The 23,596-nt window shown below is 37.9% G+C and overlaps 1 protein-coding gene across 1 annotated transcript in view; it reads right to left on the bottom strand.

Annotated features, from left to right (window-relative positions):
* Positions 1–6,016: 6,016 nt before the first annotated feature.
* COL4A5 (collagen type IV alpha 5 chain) overlaps positions 6,017–23,596 on the bottom strand; it is a 258,495-nt gene continuing 240,915 nt past the window's right edge. The window contains exons 42-51 of the mRNA XM_061179490.1: positions 21,890–22,023; positions 19,350–19,422; positions 19,142–19,213; positions 18,194–18,322; positions 17,268–17,366; positions 15,549–15,761; positions 10,952–11,129; positions 8,626–8,740; positions 8,106–8,278; positions 6,017–7,271 (exon numbers count right to left, since the gene is read on the bottom strand). Coding sequence (XP_061035473.1) covers positions 7,190–7,271; positions 8,106–8,278; positions 8,626–8,740; positions 10,952–11,129; positions 15,549–15,761; positions 17,268–17,366; positions 18,194–18,322; positions 19,142–19,213; positions 19,350–19,422; positions 21,890–22,023 — 1,268 coding nt within the window. The 3' untranslated portion in view covers positions 6,017–7,189. The remainder of the gene's footprint in view (positions 7,272–8,105; positions 8,279–8,625; positions 8,741–10,951; positions 11,130–15,548; positions 15,762–17,267; positions 17,367–18,193; positions 18,323–19,141; positions 19,214–19,349; positions 19,423–21,889; positions 22,024–23,596) is intronic.

Below are 23,596 nucleotides of genomic sequence, written 5' to 3'. Positions count from 1 at the left end.
ACACAAATGGCCAACAAGCATACAAAAGATGTTCAACATCATTAGGCATTAGGAAAATGCAAATCAAAACAACAGTGAGATACCACTTTACACCCACTGGTGTAAATATTCATGCACCTAATAAGAGATCTTCAAAATAGATGAAGCAAAACCTGACAGACCTGCAAGGAGAAAAGCCTTAGCACATTGTCATGTGCCCATGGCTGCTTCTGCTTGCTCAGAGAGGACAAAAGAAAATACTAGTTTCTCCACAATGAGATACCACCTCACACTTGTCAGAATGGCTATCACCAAAAAGTCTACAAATAACAAATGTTGGTGAGGATGTGGAGAAAAGGGAACCCTTGTACACTGGTGATGGGAATGTAAATTGGTGCAGCCACTATGGAAAACATTATGGAGGTTCCTCAAAAAACTAAAAATAGAATTACCATATGATCCAGCAATTCCACTCCTGGGTATAAATCAGAAGAAAATGAAAATACTAATCTGAAAAGATAATATGCACCTCAATGTTCATAGCAGGACTATTTACAATTGCCAAGATATGGAAGCAACCTAAGTGTCCATCAACAGATGGATGGATAAAGAAGATGTTGTGTATATCTATCTATCCATCTATCTATCTATCTACCTATCTACCTATCTATCTATTTATCTAGACAGATATACACAATGGAATATTACTCAGCCATAAAAAAGAATGCCATTTGCAACAACATGAATGGACTTGGAGGGCATTATGCTAAGTGAAATAAATCAGAGAAAGACAAATACTATAGGTTTTCATTTATATGTAGAATCTAAAAAATAAAACGAATGAATGTAACAAAACAGAAACAGACAGATATATAGAACAAAGTAGTGGTTATCAGTGGGGAGAGGGAAGCGGGGATAGGCAAGATAGCAGTAGAGGATTAAGAGGTACAAACTACTATGTATAAAATAAATAAGCTACAAGGATATATAGTACAATGCAGGGAATATAGCCAAAATTTTATAATAACCATAAATGGAATATAACCTTTAAAATTGTGAATTACTATGTTGTACACCTGAAACATATGATATTGTAAATCAAGTATACTTCAATTTTAAAAAAACTGAATACAGGAAAAAAAAGAAAATACCGCTTTCTCAGAGCAGGAGAAGGATGCATTTGTGAAAATGGCTTTAGACTGTTATCTCTTTCCACTCCATGTGGGCAGTTTTCTGTGTTGCTGCTGGACTTGAGGTGGGCAACAGCTGCCACCTGAAAGTACACAGTTAATTTAAGAACATATTTAAGTCTAGTAATCTCAAAGCCTGGCTTCTTAACTGTACTGATTATTATAAGCTAAGCAGGGCCCTATTTTAGCCTACATGTTTTCCAACTTGTCTTTAACCTTCCCTTCATTTTTATTCTGATAAGTAACCACATACTGCTTGGCCCAGTTGGTTTGATGTTGGTTCATTTGATTCCCAGCCTAAATTTCTGCTGAAGGGAGCCAAATAAGGAAAGTTATTGCATGTAAAATATGACCAGTGCAGGTTATAGTTAGCAAACTCTAGTTGCTTCTGTGTGTTTATGTATGCTGGTGTTAATGAAATATAATGAACTTTCCTGTTGGAACTAAAGAAAAGTTCCCCTCCCCAGAGTACTTTTTACGTTGTTTAAAATAGACAATAGACAGTATCTGCATGGTCTCAGGTTTACATAGCAATCAATACACACTGGTCCTTACTTGGACACTAGTAGCACTGGAGTGTTTGCAGATCAGAGCATTCAAATTCCAGGGGCTCATCTGGATTCAATATCCCCAAGGAAGGTCATGTGAGGCGGACACCAGGCCAGACTCACAAGGTTTACTTTCACTACAGAGACTTGGACCAGACAGACAAAAGTATCCTGAGGTACCGTGGGTTTACTGTAAGTCCCCTATGTCCAAGGGCTAATTCGAAAGGGTCTCAGGTGCTGCAAAGGTGCTGGGAAAAATCACTCATCATTAACTAGGAACCAAGATTTTCAAAACATGCAACTTATCACTTCTCATGAGGCAGGGAGCCCTGTAGTGCCAGGAATCTCCAATACATAGGGTTCTGAATTTTTTGATACAGGCATCTTCATGACTAGATGGTGATGATTAGATTCTGAGTGAAAAAGAACTTAGCAGTTTGTTCTATGACCTTGGGAAAGTCACTTAACCATTCTAAGGCTCAGCTTCTGCATCTGTAAAATGCAGTTTGAATAGATCAGCATTGTTGAGGTTCAGATGAAATAATGTTTGAAGAATGACATTTTAATGAGAACTATATAAATGTAAGGTGTTACTCTTGTTTGCTACTGAGGCATCAGTGATAGTGTTCCTTACAGCCCAAGCAAGAGTCAAATTACTGCATCAGAGAAAGACACAAAAATCTGGCATCTGGTTTACCATTCTGGCTTGCGATAGACTGGCAATAGCAAACACTTTACTGGCCCCAAGGAAATCAACCAGAAAACTATTTCACTTTAAACGAAAATATCTTCATTTCTTGGCAGGCTCCATGTGGCCCTGGTTGAAATTTACAAGTAGTCTCAGACTGCCTTTGGCTTTAGAGGCTGTCGCATCTTCCATAATCCCCAGTCTAAGTATTCACTCTGGTACCCTTGATGAACACAGGGAAGCAGATCTGAAGTATTTCTGCTGGCTCATCTTTCACAGGGGCTCTTGAAGTTAGAACACCACTTGTTTTAGGTGATTTAAATTGTCTATTTCTTGGCCTAGTAATACTTTGGGGTTTTTAACTAACTGCAGGCGTGTACACCTGACTTGGCAGATTTCTCTGGTGGAAGTAGTACTACTAGGAGTTTTCTTTCTGGAGCTTTCAGGGATCAGTTACCAGTGCTTAGCATCTAGTCTGCCAACTGAGAATCTTCATTCGGAGTAGGATGAAGCAAGCCAAATGACCACCTTGGGGGAAGTCAAGATGCATTCTTTAGAGATCCAGTGAAACGATATTTGAAAAAAGTTAAATAATTTAAGATCATAACAAATATATTTTGCCTCGTTTCACCCTAAGAACCTTGGAACACAGCTTCCAATAAAGCCTGGTAAACTAGGTCTTAGAGTAAGTGATGTTAAGTCATTTCTGTTGGCTTATCCCTCAGTACAAAGTGGCAGATGCTAATCATGCATGTCAGTTTTATCAATTCAGCCTCATTGTGCCACCTGCAGAATAAAGCACCTCCAACAGATTTTGGAAACAAGAAGCAGTTGTTCATTCGTCAGGTTATCAACAACATACAATACACTTATATTAGGATAGTCTGAGGAGAGTTTAATTAGAAAGATATAGGGAGTCTGTAGGGAAACCACAAAAGGTAATGCAGGAATCCAGGGCGAGCAGTACAGCAACAGCAGACTTGTCATCATAAACATAGACCTGAAGGGATGAGAAGAGGTTACTAGAATCAGAGGGGGAGATAATTAAGAAGAACAGGTCATCTTGAGAGGAGCAGAGACATTCAATTGAGGAGTACAAGCCAACCTGAGGTGACCCTAGAGGCCCCATAAAAATAAATACCCTAATCTCAGTCTTGGGCATCACTCTGCTATCCTGTTGGGGAATCGCATTGGTTGAACCCAAGCAGAAGCCAGAGGGCACAGGAACCCTCGGGGGCAGAAAGCAGGGTGAAGAATGCAATGTGAATCTGGAAAAGGAAAACAGAAGATATGTGGCATAAATTGGTATGATATCAGCAATTCGTCATCCTGTGGGGTCAGGTGTTGGGCATGCTGTCTACTCATAAAAAAAGAGAATTACGGTTACATAAATGTGATTTTAGCCTGCCCATGTGTTAGAGAATGGGTTGGTGAGCCAGCTTCCTCCAGACGGCTACCGCTGGCAAAAAGCTTCATGATCTGTCCTAGTCCGGCCTAGAATTAGATTTGGTAGTAATAGCATACCTATTCTTAGGAGTATATATTAGAGTGACTACCTATTTTTCTGGTTGAGTTGATTTTGGATTCCTATCTATTATGGTGCCCTACAGCTAATAAGTATCTAATGAACGTTTGTTGCTATGGAACTTGGGAGACAGGCCTAGCTCAACTTTTTCCTTCCGTGTCCCAACTTACGAGTGCTTCTACCGTAAAAACCTTCCAAACATCCTGAATGTACTCTAGAAACCACTGCTGTAAAATGGAAATGACATATGATTTTTAAATATTATTCAATTTATTTTGGAGCTGCCTATGGATGAAGGTGTTTTTATAGTCCAGTCCGAGAACAGAGGTTCTCTGCTAAAGAAGCCAATTGAAATCCTGGCCAAACAAAAGTGGCTGCATAGGGGAGCAGGGACATTTGCTTCTGTGTTGAGAGGCACAGGAATTACTACCAGAGCCAACTCTTAATCAGGCTCTTAAGAAAATCTTTGACAGCAAAGCTGTCCCTTATCTTGGATGCAGATATTGGGTAACTGGGCCACCTCTTTTTTTTTTTTTTTTTTTTTTGGGCCACCTCTTAAAATACTTGCTATTGATCTTTATGAGGATGAAAGAATACATGAAGCTAAAACAAGGAATCTCATCAACAATGAGCTCAACAAATATATGCTGACATTTATTTTTTTCCCATGTTGATTTATTTTTATAGGCGATAGTGCCCTCTTGTGATTAACATATGAATAAACTTCTGATGGCTTGGCATGACCAGTGAGATTTCAATTAAACATGCCAATTGAGGCAAAGAACCTCACTGGCACCATAAGAAATAGAAAGTGTTTTTCAGATTTGCCCAGGTGAGAAAAGACATTGTATAATCACAAGGTGTCCAGTAAAAATACTTTTGGAAGTGTTGGAGACGCTGAGTGTGATAGCAATGTGGCATATGCAAACACACACACACACACACATATATCTCATTTGGTTGGTACATGTAATAACTATTTGTATCTGATTAAGCAGAACAGTTCATTCATTGCCTGCCTACGTGGGAAAACCATTAACTGTATTTGACTGCAAAACTCACTATAGGTAACTACTAGAGCAGTTACATCAGAATAATCTTTGAATATTCAGTGGCAAGGGTGAGTCAACAACATTAAGATCCTGGAATGGACTGGGTTCATGTACTTTAAACAACAAAGCGGGGCTGGGGATAGTTAGGGGATTTAAGAAACACAAAGACCAGCTGCACATGCAACTATTAAAATATAAAATACTAGGAGCTTCTTTCTGAGCCAAGGTTTTCAACCAGCTAAACATGAGAGGGAAAGCTACAAACAGCAAAACCTCTGGAATCAGTGTTTGCAGCTGTAACTCAAGGAGCAACCTTCAGGTGTACAGCATATAGAAAAATGTATGGGATGTAATATGGCATTTTCACTTACAATTACCCGTTAGTGTTTTCATGCGCGTAGCTCATGGAAAAATAAAGCTAGAATTTGCAATTGGCTAGCTTTGAAATCAACAGTATTATGAGCAATCAGCACTATGATCTACCATTATTTAGAACCTAAATTTTACCACTATAGACTCTAAGCTTTAGTTTTTACGTGGGTTCATATTAGGGTCTAAAATTCTCAAAATCATTTGGTTGTTTCATATCTTAGCTATAATACACATTTTATTATAGAGGCAAGTCCTCAACGATTTTAGAGAGCTACATGTGTTCATTCTTAATCATTAGGAATATTAACGCACTAATCTGCTTTAAACATTATTAATGAATTCTTCCCAAAATAGAAAGTAGTTCTGCTTCTTTTCTCAGCCATCAACACAATGTTGTTAATAAATTTATTACCTCAAAAATACTTTCCAAGGAGTTGTTTTCTTCATTGGAAAAAGTACATTACTATGTCTCCTATCAGGTATCAGAGTGATCAAAGTCTGCAGAAACTCCTTTTGCTTTAGAACTGCTCTAAATGATTCTCTGAGAAGGCAGACTACCTGTTGATGTGCAGATGTGTAGTCTATCTGTAAATGAGCAGATTTTTACACATAGGCTGAAGAGATACACAACAAACCATCCTTACAACATATGATATCTTTAATTAAATTGATATTGGTGAGTTAAAAAACATTAAGTGAGAAGATGACAGCTAGGGAAATAAGGTATTCTTATGACTATTTATAATAAAATGTTTAAAATTAAAAAAGTAAGAAACATCAATTGGCTTTGTAATTGAAGAGAGAAGACTAAGTATTGTCTTCCCAGTTCTTGCACAAGCACAGCCCACAGGAGAATAATTCTTACATAAAAAGCACAGGGAAAAGAATTGTCAATTTTTTAAATACATTTTTGTTTCTCAAAATTATTTGGGAGAACTTTGCCCAGTCAGGGATGAGCAAAAACAAGATGTAAGAAACATCAAAGCTGGGGGCATCTAGTGTTAAGAGTGTCTTGGAGAATATAGCAAAAGAGAAATTACTTCATTAAATATTATAATTTGGTATGTAACACGTACATTTAAAATTCTGATTAAAGTGACTAAAAATGACCTATTTTTTTAAAAAAGTCAAATAAGAACTTAGGGGATAAAATTCAAGTTATATTCACTCTCGGTAATAACTTGATGCGAGAATATAAATTCTCTCACTTTGATAAACATGGATATAAAATCTTGCTGTTTGTATTCTAGGTTTTCCTAAGTTTTCTGTAAAGAGTGATTCATGTCAGGTCACATCTAAATGACTCAACATTTTGAGCTAAAAGGCTGTTTACACAATATACACATTCTTTACTTACAGAGCAAAATAAGCTTAACACTTTTATATTAAAAAACTGGGATACAGTAGGATTAGTAGCACCATGAAAAATAATTCTTCCCCCAAACTGCAGTCTTTTATTTTACTCAGTGTGATTCTTCTCTTAATTGAATTTTTAACGTGCCATTTTAGTTACTGGGCAAAATATATAATCTTCATCTTCTAATCCTTGGAGAAAGTCATTCTGGACCCAAAAAGTAAATTCATTTCCTTATTTTGTTCGTAGAAAAATAATAGAGACCTTGCTCTGGCACATTGCTGAGGTACATTTGAATCTTCATGATTACTAGTCAGCATGTTCTCCTGGTCATATATAGTAGCACCATTGGTGGCAGCAGTGGTAAAGTTGGGGAGAGTGAGACATTGCATCCTGGGAAATTTATATATATATATATATATATATATATATATATATATATATATCACATTTAAAAACACACAAGGAATTCTTCAAAATGTTATGTCCTCTTCATGCACACTTGGCATCGACTAATACGTGTCCTCAAGTCTCCTGCTTTCAGCGTTTCTGACTGAGGTTTGCTGGGAAATAAGAAACAAGATTATCAGATTAGCCTTTTCTGGTATTTGGTTCAAATTCATATGTAAACGTTGTGTTTCAGTAGCTCTTCTGATGACTTACTGGTTAACTTTTGAGCAATGCAATCTAACGCAATGACTGCTATAGCCTAAGAGTCATTAGTGGTCATAGGTATTTTTGTGACTCTCCTCCCTGCCGCCATTACCCTTGTCTATTTGTCTCTCCCTCTCTTTCTCTTATACATTTTTTTAATAGTCCTAGAACGAGAGGGATCTGGGCAATTGATGATGAATAAATGATAACACATAACACATAACAATTACATAAAGATAATACATAAGAAAAATATTAATGATAACAAAAGAAGCAACATATAAAAATAAATTGAAATTGAAAAAAAAATCCAATAGGATAAAGTATCCTGAGGTACATGTATCATATGTGGTCTTACTCATTCAAACACTTGGATGAGAGCCTTGAAAACATCCTGGGAAAGGAGACTACTGGACTGGGGAAGGCAACACAGATTATTGCTTCAATTTCTGGGGTGGCTTCAGTTGCTCACTTGTTATTGAGCAGGTCACATAACCTTCCCTTGCTCTGTTTTGCTTCTGAAGAATTATTACCAAGCCATCTCAAACTACATGTACCTATTATTAGCCAAGTCTGCTTTTCTGACCTGAGTCTGGTATATGAGGAGAACAAGCAAGAATAAACGACATGGTCCTTTAAATTCCTAACATTTGTTGGGTATAAACCATCCATGAACTGCCTCTCTGTTCGCTAGCACCTCTGAAGGAAGCTTAGGACCTAAACTAAAGCCATAAGCACCTTACCTGAACATGTCTGACACATCTACAGTTGCCAGCCAAAAGCTGTAGGAGTTGGCATAATAGTTGCAGGTCCCCCGCCCATGACACTCAATGAAGGGAGCTGAACGAAACTCTTCCAAGCAGGAACCAGGGGAGGCCAGGGCTTGACCTGAGCCCTCTGCCCCTGCACTTGTGTGCTAGAAAAGACAAGGGAAAATGTGCCACAATACCCATGTGCCATGATACCCTAGTGAGTACCCAAAGATATATGCTGAGCTGGGCCAAAAATTCAAAGCCAGTGAAGGAACTAGAGCCAGAGGTAACAGAACAGTATCCACACCAAAGGTATCCAACAAAAGAAACAGGCAGATTATGAAAATATGTTCCAGCAAATGTATGAGAGGGAACACAGTGCTTGGATAGAAGCTATATGAGGTTCAAGCTTCTTACTACATAAATGATAGGGATTCCTCATATTAGAAAGAAATGTAGATATGATGGACAGTCAGCTTTGATGACAAAGACAAGGAAGAGTGTTTCATACCATCATGAAGGAATAACCAATCCAGAGAGAATCCCATCCCTGAGGACAACGGGGAATCTGGATGGTCTGACTGTGAACTGCAATCACCACGGCCGGAGCTTCACATACTGCACATCTGGTAAGGGAAAGGCAGAAGGAACACAATCTACAGAGTAAGCATATGGAAAATAGCAGTCCCTCTTCTTTGGAAGGCTTCCTGGTATAAAAGCCCATTAAGGTGTCTTCAGTGCTCAGAAAAAGAGGAGAAAAATGCACTTTGAGAATTGCTTTTGCATAAGCCCAGTCTCCCAATATACATAATAAAGTTATAAATGAAAAGTGTAAGCTTTTTTAAAAAGAAACTACAGAACCACTGCTATAGCATTTTCATTTTCTATTCTGCCCTAAATTTGTATCCATACTTGCTGTAATCAATGTCATAATTACTGTAAGAGCTTGGCTTAGTGTACTGCACATACTACTTGCCGTCAAAGTGCCCAACCGGAGGGGAGACATTTAGTAATGCTAAAACTGTGGTAAGAACAATGTCTAGTAAACTTAAAAAGACAAGAAACAGACACTTTCTTAATCCCCACCCATTATTTTTGGCCCAAAGGATATTTATTAACCCTTTGGCCATATCTGTAGAAGTACAACATATCCAGAATGCTGGGCAAGTACCCAGGCACTTGGAGATGTGGCTTAAATCTATAAAATCAAGTAAAATACAGCTGAGTCTACCAAATCTGTAGTAAAGAGCATGAGGGTACCTTTTGAAATATGACTAAACCAATTTGGTAAAGTTTATCTACAAAACAGGGAATGCCTTTAGGGGATCTTTTATTCCCAAGGGTTGGGACTGACAAAAAAAATCACACACAAAAAAATGAATTCCCAAAGGATTAGGGCAAATATATTGAAAAGGGCACCATGAATTTGCTATTAAGAGAGGATGGGGGCTTCCCTGGTGGCGCAGTGGTTGAGAATCTGCCTGCCAATGCAGAGGACACGGGTTCGAGCCCTGGTCTGGGAAGATCCCACATGCCGCGGAGCAACTAGGCCCGTGAGCCACAACTACTGAGCCTGCGCCTCTGGAGCCTGTGCTCCGTAACAAGAGAGGCCGCGATAGTGAGAGGCCCGCGCACTGCGATGAAGAGTGGCCCCCGCTTGCCACAACTAGAGAAAGCCCTCGCACAGAAACGAAGACCCAATGCAGCCAAAAATAAATAAATTAATTAATTAATAAAAAAATTTTAAAAAAAGAGAGGATGAACGAGGTTTAACCTTTATAGTCAATGTCAAAGAAACTAGAGTTTCCAATGATTCACCCTTTATGGTTACTAGACTCCTAGGTCAATTGGGTCATGATCAGAATGAAAATGGCAATACCTAACATGCCCAGGAGGTCAAGTTAAACTAGGGTTCTAATGTAGCAACACTCTAGGAAATCTCTATTAATGGTACCACCCTCCTCTTAGTTACTCATGTGCCAAGTCTCAGCTACCACTTTCTCCTTCCCATAACTAATCATGCCGAATCTTATTTATTCTATTAATGTGATACATGTACCCTACTGAGAGTTCCAATCCACTCCTACCAGGACTACAGCAATATTCTCAATCTAACTGGTCTCTCTACCTCTGGACTATCCCCTTTGAAATCCATGTTATACGTTGATGTTTCTGTAATCTTCCCTGAAATGTAGCTCAAAAACTCCAGATGTCCCCATTACATACCAAATAAATTCCAAACTAAAACCTAACATTGAAAGTCTTCTACAGTCCGGGTCCAAGCTAACTTTCCAATCTCTTCTCCCTCTGCAACTTTTAGAAACTACATTCTAGACATATCAATCCACAACCCATTCCAATGTTCTCTACCTAGTATGCCTTTCTCCCTTATAAATGCCTGTGTCTCAAGTCCTCTGCATCCTTCAAGGGCTAAGCAGTTCAAAACATATTTCTTCCATATAGTCATCTCAGATTTCTCTAGCTGGAATTAAATATCCCTTTCCCAATGCTTTCATAACACTTTACTGGATCTATTGCAGCACTTAGCCCAAGCCTGATATATATTAATTTACATATATTTGCCTAGTGACTAGACTGTGAGTTTTTTTTTTTTTGTATATTACACTAGTCTATCATGGGTCCTGGTCAAAAGTACATCCCCGATAAATATGGATCAAACTACATACTGCACTGAGTATTATAAAGGCACCTCTATTCTACCTAACCTGAGATGAATATGATCAGATTATTAGCTTTGGACTCATTTCTAACTAGCTAAACTAACTAGCTAAACTAACTGGAGATTGATAAAAATCAAAGGTATACCAGTGTCTCACCGACTAATGAATGGCTGGATGCTCTGGCCCTTCAGGGGCTCCATGCTCATTGGCATGGGCTCTGGGGTGGAGAGCCAGTAAGAATAGTCATTTCTTGAAGCAAAGTTGCAAACATTATTGATGTTGCAGAACATGAAAGGCATGGTACTGAAGCGACGAAGGCAGCTGCCGGCCGTTCCTGGGAAGAAATGGGGAGAAAAAGAAAAAAATGTCATGATGATTAGTTTCTTCTAACATACTAACAACCTTTCAAAGAGAAACTTTCCCCCATCTCTTAGATAATAAATACACTTTAATTCTTCAGTTATAAGATGCACATTTACTCATATTTTTACATCTCTAAAATCAGGATAGATCTTACAACTTACGTAGACATTTATTGTGGTAGCTTATTATATACTCCCCAACACTGTTTTTAAACTGGAGAGGCATCTTATAAACAATGGTGTCTTATGGAGAATATTGGGTAATTTATTGTAGATGAGTGAAAGGCACACACTGATTCCCTATAATATCATATCAGTATTTCCTCTGCAGGCTGTCCTCTCTTCTTCCAAGACATCCCCAGTATATGTCTTATGTGGGTTCACAGTCTCTTTAAGCCTAGGGAAAACTGTAGTGCTGACTAATATGCACAGCAACCGTGGACAGGTTTGCAGGTAAATAATACAAAGGAAAAAAGTAAATAAGGGAGAAAGGAAGAACGTAAGGGAAAAAAAAAAAGGAAAGGAACTAGAGTCTTTAAATTTCTGAGCTGGTAGGGGCAATAGAGGTTATCTCTACCAGTGATTAGGCCATTCTTTTCTCATTTACTCACAAAAGAATGATGAAGAATGATGTACCCCCCTCACACATTTTTAAGTTGACATCTCAAATTTTTCATCAGAAGTTTAAATTGATACTGTGCCAGTTATTAAGTTATTGGTTACTGTCTCTTGGCTTCAAACCCACCCTTCTATACTTCGTAATACCGGAGCCTGGAATTTTGCAAACCACATTTCAACATTGCCAGCTGTCATTTGTAGTGTTTTGTGAATACTTATATTTAAAAACAAACTTTGACATCACTCTTTTAAATGTATCCAATGTAAGTATCTGAAACCTAACAATAAACCTTTTGAAAAGTGCATAAACTCATCTTCAATAACTGGAAATTATACAGTGCTCCTTTTGCATTTGGAAATTATATTTCCATTCCACTTCTCTCACACAGTTTTATCCTAATGTATTTTTTTTATTTTTGAAAGTCTTTTACTGATTATCCAATCATAGTTTTCTGAAACAAAAATTTAAAGTAACTTTTAAAAACTTCCTGTGACCCTAAGGCTTTACGTGTTAAATATTTTATTTTGAATGGTCATCATCATAATAATTACTAATTCACATTGATCAAAAAGATAGTTTATTATAAATTTTGATAGTTACTAAACGTTAAAAGAAAACTTTTATTGGAAATGCATTTCCTAATGAGATGGATTAGAAGTGAATTATAGAGCCTGAGTTGATGGAGACTTTAACAAAGCCATTACTTTGAATTGTTCCTCTGAATTTGTCCCCTAGAGGTTTTCATGTTTCAAGGCAATATGCCATAGTATGAGTCTTTTATAAAGTGGGAGGTGGGTGGTAGTGAAAGGGGATGTGGGAAACAAGATTATCCAAAGCACATACACAGGCAGTTCGACTTTAGGACAAAGTACATATGAAAGTTGAGGATTTGTAAACTAAGTCCTTTAAAATTATACATTGGAAATTCCTCATGTATCCAAAGGGGTATGCTTATCTCAGGCTGAAGGTGACTGATAAAAGACCAATAATTCTTAAAACTGGTAGACTGTCAGGATCACTGGGAATTTTTACATGATAGGTTTGGGATGGGCCCAGGAATCTTTTCAAAAGTTCCCCAGGTTGAAAATCATTGATTTATTGTAATTTATACTTTTTTCAGAAAAAAATGGCTCAGAGAGGTGAATGAGTTCAAAGTCATGTGAGAGCAAATAACAAAATTGACATAACTGAAAAACGAATGGGTTTAGAATTGGTAGGTGTTACAAATGAAACTATCTTCAAAATAGAAACAGACTCACAGACATAGAGAACAGACTTGTGGTTGCCAAGGGGTAGGGGGTTTGGGGAGGGTTGGACTGGGAGTCTGGAGTTAGTAGATGCAAACTATTACGTATAGAATGGATAAGCAACAAGGTCCTACTGTATATAGCACAGGGAACTATATTCAGTATCCTGAGATAAACCATAATGGAAAAGAATATAAAAAAGAACGCATATAAATGTATAACTGAATCACTTTGCTGTACAGCAGAAATTAACACAACATTGTAAATCAACTATACTTCAATTAAAAAAAAAGAATTGGTAGGTGTTGGAGTCAATTCTTATCTCCATCACTTTCTGAGTGTTTGGTTTTGAATAAGTCACTTAACCGCTTGGCCAGTTTGTGTGTGTGTGTGTGTGTGTGTGTGCATGCGTGTGGGTGTGTGTAGTGGAAAAATACAATACTTGTCCTATATCATTCTTGATTATAGTTGTGAAAATCAAATTGGATAATGAATATGAAAGTACTTTTTAATTATAAAGTAATTTAAAAATAAAAACACTAATATTACTAATCAGGGACAGAGATGGAAATATCCCTGGTCTCAGAAAGAAAAGGAAGATGTGCATAAAAGGAAGGCCCATAATGATGAGAACATGGGCGTTTGGGTTGTATTTATGCTGTAGGCTACCCATCATGATGCAGAATTCTGGTTACAGTTTCTAAACATTCAAAGAGACTGTGATCTCATGAACTCTCAATGCCTCTATTAAAACTATAGACTAATGGCTCCTAGTATGCTTTTTTTCTCCCAGACAGAACAGTTTTCAGACTCTTTTCAAACATAGAACAGTATTCAGTGTGTTTCCTCCACCCTCTTTTTTATACACCATAATCCTTTCACTAATCCAGCAGAGACTATGTATTTACTTAATCAGGTGATTGTTTCCTTAACATCAAACCTATAACTATTCTTTGCTTAGCCATCAAGACATCTCCAGTTTGATCCTTGAGTGAGCTCTAGCATAGACCCTGCAATCCAGTATCACACTTGGGATCTTGGGCCCTATCATGGCCTTCCTATGTCTGAGGCATAAGCTGTACCTGAGTCAGGGCCAGTTTATAGCCTCTACGTCTGAATACATACTATGATGGGTCTCGTTTGACCAAATACACACATTTTGAAAAGTTATAGTGATATACAGGGTAAGAGATCCCATTTTTTCTTTGCATTACATTTGTGAATTTCATGACGTTCAAAAACTTCTAATGCTTTCTGTTCACTTGATAGGTTAGAGATTTGAAGTTTATAAGCTTGATTACGGGTATAAGCTAGACTCTGACAGTAAAGAGAGAACGGACTAAAAGGAGAAAAAGTTTATGGGAGAAAAACTAGAGAAAATTATCTTAAAGATAAGAGTATTTTCACAATGAAGATTTGTCGATTCTAAAATTAGAAAAAGATGCTACATAAAGAAAGCAAAAGAGAGAAGGAAAAGTAGCAGAGGGAAGATGAAAAGGAGAAAAAGAGAAGTAGAAGAGAAAGAAGAAAGTTGTTGGGCAAACTCCTACTTTATTAGGCTCTTTAAAATGACCTGTGACTACTGGCTTCCATGTAGGTAGATGTGCCTGGCAGGTGTGGCCATGTGCCCTGGAACAGCGTGAGCACAGCAGACCTCTGGAGGTCTCTGTTGCTGCAGAACTGTTTTCACAGAATGGCCCAGGTAAAGAGACTTCAGAAGGCCTCTTACTATGGAGACCCCAGAAACTGGAGACCTAGACTATCTTCTTAAATGTCTTTATGGAGGCAAAAGGGATAGTGATTTCTAAAATAGGCAGCCCCAGGTCAAACAATGGGGCCTCAAAATGAAAAGCCAGAATTCCAGAAAAAGAAATGTTAGGGATTTGGAAGAGGTCTTGAAAGTCATTCAGTCCAGCCTCATCCCATCAACAAAACTGCCCACCCTAGCATAGAGAAGATGCATGAGAACACATTAAATGAAGTGGATCCTATATGGAAATATGGTGCTTTGTATAGCTTTAAACCACTCTGATAACACTTTATAAAGCTAAGGCGTTTATTCATGAACTAGCAAAATTAAGCAATGACCTTACTTTCTTTGATCTAGAAACCAAGAATCTCTTCAGCACTTATCTTTAACTTGATAAAGACCAGTGTCAGAAAAGAGGAAACTATCTCCCATGAGTTATGAAAACTGCCCACTTAAGCAGCTGCTATACTATAGAGAGCCCAGAGAATCTGTTTCCTCAATAACTAAGCTAACAAAAGTACATATGGCCCTTTCCAAATGCCTTGCTTTAGGCCAAGAATTGTACCTCACACTAGCTAATTAATGCTTTTAAAGTTAAATATTATTTATTTAAAACTTATAGTGAATATATTCAGCTGCCCTTGACATGATCTTCAGTTTGGAAGCCCCAAAAGAATAGAGAGAGACACTTTGGCCAAGGCTACTCTAGAACCCAACAAGATTTTCAAAACAAAAACAAAATGCATAGTAAGAAATAAGATGCTGATTATCTCACCCAAGTCTTGACCATGAGCTCTTTTATTTCCTTGTACATACAGGAGAGAAAAGCCTTCATAAACCTGGATAGTTCCCGGTGGGCACTGTGGTGCATCTGTTGTCTGGCTGTGACGTGTGATGAGAAATCCATGGGCAACAGAGGAGGTTCCAGGGGGACCTGGGGGACCTTGCAATCCATCTGGCCCGGGGGGACCATCCAAACCACGGATACCTATTTCCAAAGAATCATCAGTACACAAATTAAGTAAGTTCTGATTCACTATTATGGCTATCGACACAACATTATGACCTTGTTTGATTAGTTAATATTTATAGAATGTCTACAAAGGCATTGTCAGGTATCATGGATTTGGAGATAAATAAAATACAGTCCCTGCCCTCAAAGAGATTTAAATGTATTCTTTTTCTTCTGAAATTGGTTGATGACATTAGGCACTAAATAAATACTGAGTGAATGGAACATTAGATGGGAAAAAGTGATGCTTATTTGGGGGGTTTGTGTTATCTAGTCTCTTGCTGTACTAAAGGAGTGCAAACCCCATGATGAAATTTCAGCCTGCTGTTTTGTTCATCAACGAGAAAGGAAGGGTGTGGCTGCCATCAACCTGACAGCTTCAGTGCTGATAAACATTTTCCTTTGAATCTGTCTGGGGAATTATTCTCACGCATACCTTTTTGTTTAGAGAATAGGCAGGGTACTCTAAAGAAACTTTTCAAAATGTCTAATTTCAATCTACCACTGGTTCCCATTCTCCATTTGGCCACTCGACTTGAGCTTATTTAAAACATTTCTCTATTTACAGGCCTTTGGCCACCGTGTGTATAGATTTTCATTTGGGGGAATTTCACAGCAATGCCCATATATGTGATGAAGATGGCACTAACTTGTTTATTCCCTAGAAATACAGTTAATGAAACAGGAGGGTGTTGGTTCTAGAAGCAACATAGTTATCACCAATCTGCCTTGTTGCCGCTGCTAGTTTTTACCAATACAAACCTTTATGTTTATATTATTTAGAGTTATATTTATATTATCTAAAGTTGTTAAAACATATTGAGGGACTTCCCTGGTGACGCAGTGGTTAAGAATCCGCCTGCCAATGCAGGGGACACGGGTTCGAGCCCTGGTCCGGGAAGATCCCACATGCCGTGGAGCAACTAAGCCCATGCACCACAACTACTGAGCCTGTGCTCTAGAGCCTGCGAGCCACAATGACTGAGCCCGCGTGCCACAACTACTGAGTCCACGTGCCACAACTCCTGAAGCCCACGCGCCTAGAGCCCGGGCTCCGCAACAAGAGAAGCCACCGCAATGAGAAGACCACACACCGCAACGAAGAGTAGCACCCGCTCGCTACAACTAGAGAAAGCCCACGCGCAGCAATGAAGACCCAACGCAGCCAAAAATAAATAAATAAAATAAATAAATTTATTCAAAAAATATTGAAAATTATCAGAACAGTTAAGTACAGTGAGTACCTGGAAAATCCTCATTTTGAGGAAAAGCTGGGTTTTCCAGTGCTCTAAACACATAAATAAAAACCACCTTTCTATGCTTCTCTTATACTGGCACATCTGTGTCATCCCATTTTTCCCAAGCAATAGACTCCCCACCTAGCTATGCTCTCTCAAGAGGAGGCTCTCACAGCTTCAATCAGAGGCTGTTATGTCCAGAGGTCCCCCAGACTTAAAAACTAGTAGCAGCAGCACGTCTCACCTGGCTGGCCTGGTAAACCTGGGTCTCCTTTGTGCCCTCCTGCACCATCAAAGCCAGGGAGTCCATTGCGTCCAGGATCTCCTGGAGGGCCAATTGGACCTACAGGAAAATGAAGTAGGGTTTTCAAATGTGGGTAGAATAAATCCACATCCAGATAGATTTGGGACACTTAGGTCCTCGAGTGTCACTGAATTCATAATCTGGTTTCGTCTTTAATTCAGATAAACGAAGGAACAGCTCAAGCCCAGGACAAAAGAAGCAGACAAGGATTTAGCTTTAATTTTAAACAATTCATTTGCCTCTGTGGAGATTTCCATAATACGGCAGTTGTGTTCTCCTTGCCTTCAGAACAAGATAGAGCGCAAGGCCAACTTTTATTATATATCTCACCATAGGCAAGGCTGTTACTGCCTGGTACACTTTATTTATGAAAAGACTGCTATTAAGCCACCTGATAAAACAGAAAGACTGAAGTTAGTTTCTAGCTTTCTTTTTAATCAAAGTTGGCTGCAAGCATAGAGTTAAGTGGCCAACCTATAGATAGGATTTAGTTTAAAAATCAGGAGGCCTCACAGTGGGGAACTGATAGCCCACCAAATCAGCCTTCTATCCTTCTTGTGGTAGGGATAGAGAAAGCACCATATCTTAAATGCATATTAATTTCATTACAGAGATTTTAACAACATTAACCTAATCATTCAAGTTAGGATAGCCAGAGGAGTTGAAAGAAATTGGACTGGGCCTAAAAGAAATTAGGGCATGAGAAGTGAACATTTTCAAGAAAAAAAGGAAACGGAACCTGGTGGTCTGGTATTCTACTAGTTGCTGAGACTCCTATTGTTAGAGACAAACTCTAACAAGTGAAAGAAGAATGAGGGAAATGTTTTCAAATACATAAGGCTTAAAAAGATGATCTACAAAGGTACCTGGTAAACCTTGAGGTCCTGGTAGTCCTGGTAGACCTTTTAATCCAGGCTGGCCTGGAACCCCTGGTGGACCAGCATCTCCTTTGATTACAATACTCTGTCCTGAAGGACCAGGTAATCCAGGGGGACCTAAGAGGCAAAGCACATGAAGTTGAAGGTAGGGAAGAGAAAGGTCGGAAAGAATGGATGCCAAAGTAACCTCAGATCAGAATAAGAATTGGTTTGAGAGAAACAAGTTACATGTATTGGAATTTGCTATGTCCAACAGAAATCTGTTTGGGAAAATTATCATTATCTCACCCAAAAGGCTGAAAAAATAAATAATTTTCTTAGGGTCCATGGACAAATTAGGCATATTGTCTCAATTTTCAAGCCTTGAATCATGACTCGGTTACAAGAAGTCTAATCCACTGCAAATCTGTGAACACTGGTGTCAAGGTTAGACAATTCTATTTGCTGTAAAGTCCATTCTGATTCTGACATCATTTGCAGTTCTTGTTTGTTGTGCTTGTCAAGGGACCCACTGAACTAACTAGTAGAGGAATTTAGTAGATGCTCTGTTTCACAGTTTACAGGAAACCTCTTTAAGTCTCTCAGCAAAAAGAACTCTTTTCATATTAAAAATATACAAACATACTTATGTGGCTTGCTCTTGTGATCTATTCAAGTGAATACGGGAAAGTTAGTATAAAGGTCAATAAAAATTTCATTGAAGCATTCTTGTTGGTCCTGCATCTACCTTAAACTTAAAAGGTCTGCTCCTGATATTACTTTATTGAAATAGAGAGCTTGAGAAGATTAGTTAATAGAGGGAGAGTCCTGCCTATTTCCCCTCAGTTGTTGGGGACTGAGACTCTGAAAGTTTTGGTTGAAAGGCAGAATGCAAACTTTCAAATTCTTCAATGAGTTTAAGTATCAGGTATAACTAGCTCCAGAAATAACTCTTACCTGGTGGGCCAATAAGTCCTGGATCCCCCTCAGGGCCAGTTGAACCAGGTTCTCCGCTGGGTCCTTTCATGCCTGCAAAGAAGGTACACACAATTGCACAGCAAAGCAACAGGGCCACAGCCTTTACCCAGCCAAATCAGAAAATGGGTGTCTTCTCCCAAAGGAGTTTAATGTAAAGGGGGAAACTTCCAAACACCCCTTCAAATACCTGGAAATCCTGGAACACCAGGGAGACCAGGATCTCCTTTCATTCCATTGAGACCTGGCCGGCCAGGATTACCCTGAATAAATAAAATCATAAATTTTAGAAAAAAAGTTGGGGGAGGGAAGGAAGTGAGGGCATAGGTGGTGATTTGTAGTACTGGCTCTAGAGTCAGACTCCCAGGATTCAAAACCCAATTCACCTCTTATTAGCTTGTGTGACCTTGAGTTGATTGTTTAACCTCTCTGATGCATCATTTTCTCACCTCTAACATACAGAAAATAATAGTATCTACTCCATGAAGTTGTTGTGAGGATTACATAAGATCATTCATATTAAGTACTTAGAAAACTGATTGGCATATGATGTATACTTAATAAATTTAGTTATTATTTTATTATCGTTAACAAAGGCACTTCTTTTTTAGTGTAGCCCTGATGTGCTAAGTGTGTGAATTAGAATCTAAGAAATGATAAAGTCTGAAAGATTAAGCAAAAAAATATAGTGGGCTTATTAATGAATTGGGTTTGAGGACCAGGAAAACTATGGGAAGAAGAAGAGTTGAAAATAACTCTAGAATGGATCTAAAGGGAAAATAAGTGTGGAACGATGAAGCTCTTATTAGCAGTAATGAAAAAGAGGCAAGGCTGGAACATCTTATGCCCAAACGTAAGAAAGAACTTTAAAACGGGGGGGCATGTCAGAAAGTCACAGGATCCAGCTTGAAGGGGCTCCCAAATCTACGACAGGTTGAGCATCAAAATAAGTAATGATAGAATAAAAATTATGAATCATTGAAGAGAATGAGAATTTGTGAGTCCATAATGACAACAAATAGACAGTAAATAGCAGAGAAGGGAGGCTCTTGCTTACAGTAGGGCTGAGTGGTATATGTGGAGGTAGTTGCCACTATCACAGTATCGAACAGTTGAGGCAAGAATCATAAATAGATATTATATCTAGGGAGAAATTTTGATGTGGAATAGTATATATATTTGCAGTATCTTAATGTGTCTTCCTGTAGTTTTGCTTATTAGTTACAAGGGGAAGAATAGTAACCATGCAGTGGAGAAACGAGGTAACAACTTGATGGGAAGATCAAAATTAAGATAACTAATGAAGGGCAGATGAACATCATGGGCCTCCGTATCTGAGAACACACCACTCATGGAGTATTCCATCTGGGGATGCATAACCTGAATCTAATTATGAAGAAACAGCAGACAAAAGAATAAACATTCTTTTTTTTTTTTTTAATGGGAACGGGCTACATTTCTTCAAAAATGTCAAGGTTATGAAAGAAAGAAATAGGTTTAGAAACTGTTTCAGATTGAGGGAGAATAAAGAGATATAACAGTTAAATGCAATGCATGGTTTGGTCTGGATCCTATTTTGGAGGAGGAAAAATGCTATAAAGGCTATTACTAAGTCAACTGATACAATTAGAACATGTGGGCAGAAATAAAAATGTTACATCGATGCTCAATTTCCTGAAGTTGAGAACTGTACTATGGTGATATAAAAGAATATATTTAATTTTAGGAAATATTACACACTGAAGTATTCAGTGATAAAGGGACATGATAGATACAACTTATTCTCAAATATTTCAGAAAAAAATACATAATTATACACACACACGCATACACACACAACATACATACAGAGAGCAAATGGGGTAAGACATTAACAATTGGTTCATCTGGGTAAATGCGGGTTTTCACCATTCTTGCAATTTTCCTATAAGTTTAACATTATTTCCAAACAAAAATTAGAAAGGTGCAAATGTAAGAACTTGCATGAAAGAAAATGAATAGAACTCGACAATACCAGATTTATAAAATGTTGGTATCAGACAGTAGTCTTGAATCAGGCACAGTGACATGTGAACTGGAAGGACATGGGAAATGAATGAGTTAGGAAGTGAGTAGAGAATGAATAAAGAGCAGATTAAAATTTTAAGTCTAGATGTCTAGAAGAATAGTGATAACAGGAAAAAATGGTTAGTTGTTGGAAAGCTTTAAGGACAATTTCTTTAGATATTTTTTTTCTGCTATAAAGCAGCCATCAGAGTTAAAAGACTGAGCCCAGACTCTGTTGGCTGCAAAATCTAACAACAATCCTCCTGAATGAAGGAAGGAAGCTTTGAGGATCCATAAAGAAGTATGTGACTTTCTGGGTCGCTCAAACCAAGGTGGAAAACACATGAACACAGATGTGGGGATATGCTATTATTCTCTTTTTACAGGTAAAGACAGAAACGCAAAGTGTCTGTCTGCCTTCCTCATAGACACAAAGTAGAAGTGTACAGAGGAGCTGAAATCTGACCCTAACTCTACCTAATTTCAAAGTCTAAAATATCCCCACACCCACCATGATTACTTCTCTATGGAAGGACTACTCCTCCACATGCAATGCTCTCATATATATATAGCTTAGTCAAGAGCTTTGACCAGTAAATGCTAATTAAAATAATGCAATTTGGAATTCTCATTTTGAATGCAAGCACCCACACCCCTTTCTCGTCAAATACTCCCATTTCCTACCTGGAGTCCTGGTGGTCCTTGATCTCCTTTCAAACCAGACAAACCAGGTTGCCCAGGTTGGCCTGGGTTTCCTCTCTCTCCTTTAATGCCCCCAATTCCAGGGAGACCCCGGGGACCTTCTGGACCTGGTAGACCTTGATAATGCACAATAAATAATCACATTTCAGTATAACATACGAATAGCATAAAAGTCAGGCTTTTAAATTATCCAAATACTATTAGTCATCTAAATACTATTAGTTTGCAGAATAAAATCCAGACTACATTAAATATATAGATCCATGCTGACTCTCTAATGTAAACTGGGCTGGGTTCTTTTTGTTATTAACACTGGTTTGCAGACTCTTTTAGTTTGTATTTTATTATATTTTTAATCCAATAAGCTCATATCTAAAGGAAGGACTTTGGACATTATAATAAAGATTGTTTCTGTAATCCCTAACTAAGTTTAAGTGAACCAAAAGAGACACCATAGGGCACTCTTCTCAAATTGGAAATGCATCAGAATACCCAGGAGGGCTTGTTAAAATAGATTCCTGGGTCTAACCCCAGAGTTCTGAATTTTGTTAGGCTGGAGAGGGGCCCAAGAATTTGCATTCTAACAAATGCCCTGCAGATAAACTAGTGTCCTGTAGCTAAAGTTGCTGGTTCATGACCACACTTTGTAGCACAATCAGGGATTCAAACCATTTGTCTTATTGTGATTAAAATAAAATTGCTTTGCCTGGAAGTAGTTACTTTTATTCAGCTTGTATTACTATGTAATTAAGATAGTTATTTAAGCAAACTAATTGTTTAATTTCGTTTTAGTGATATGCTTAATACATGGGAATATTTTAGTGTCAGAAAGTTATTGATTCAATATAGTACTTTTGAATTTATTTAAAAAATGTTTTTGCATTATTTACATTTTAAATATTTCTGAAGAAAAATAAAGGATTTGGCATATAACTTCTTAATAAATAAAGTAATTTAAAAGGGGATTTGGTAAGCTCTTTCCTTATACTGTGTTTTAAACTTTTCTTTCTAAATAAAGATACCAGGTCCATTAAGCAACCAAGAAGATCTTATAAATGGCCACATTTTTTCTCACTAGGTGGGAAATAGCTGTTACTTGCCTACAGAGTGCTAAGCAATAGCTGAGGTGGAGACTAAGTAGTCCTGCCTTAAGAAAATAATTATGAAGCCCCAAATAATGAACAGCAACTAGTGAGCACTTATACCTTCTCTCCTCCAGTAATCTTAGTTTTTCATTGGTTTCAACAAAAAAGGAAAATATGTAGGGATTATTGTTGAAGGAAATAGCATAGGCATATGAATTTAGAATACTGAGTTCATGCTTACAATATGCACAAAAGGTCACATTTTTGATCCTATCCTTTCCAATACTCTTATGACCCAGAATCAATGGCTACAGGCTAACAAGGCAGCATGGTATAGGGATTACGAATGCCGGACTCTGGAGCTAGAATGCTGGGTTGGAATCCCAGCTCCATTAATCATTAGCTGTTTGACCTCAGTAAGTTTATTAACCATCTTAGCCTCAATTTCCTCTTCTTTAAAATGGAAATAAGAATAGTACCTACCTTATCAGGTTGTTCCAATAATTAAATAAGATAATATATGTAAACACAGTGCCTGGCACATAGTAAGAATTATATAAGAAGTTTTAAACAATTATTATTATTACTAGTATTATCTTCATTA

This window comes from Eubalaena glacialis, chromosome X, assembly GCF_028564815.1.
Source record: "Eubalaena glacialis isolate mEubGla1 chromosome X, mEubGla1.1.hap2.+ XY, whole genome shotgun sequence".
Lineage (NCBI taxonomy): Eukaryota > Metazoa > Chordata > Mammalia > Artiodactyla > Balaenidae > Eubalaena > Eubalaena glacialis.
Note: the sequence above shows the minus strand (reverse complement) of the source record. Positions and strands in the feature narration are given on the sequence as shown.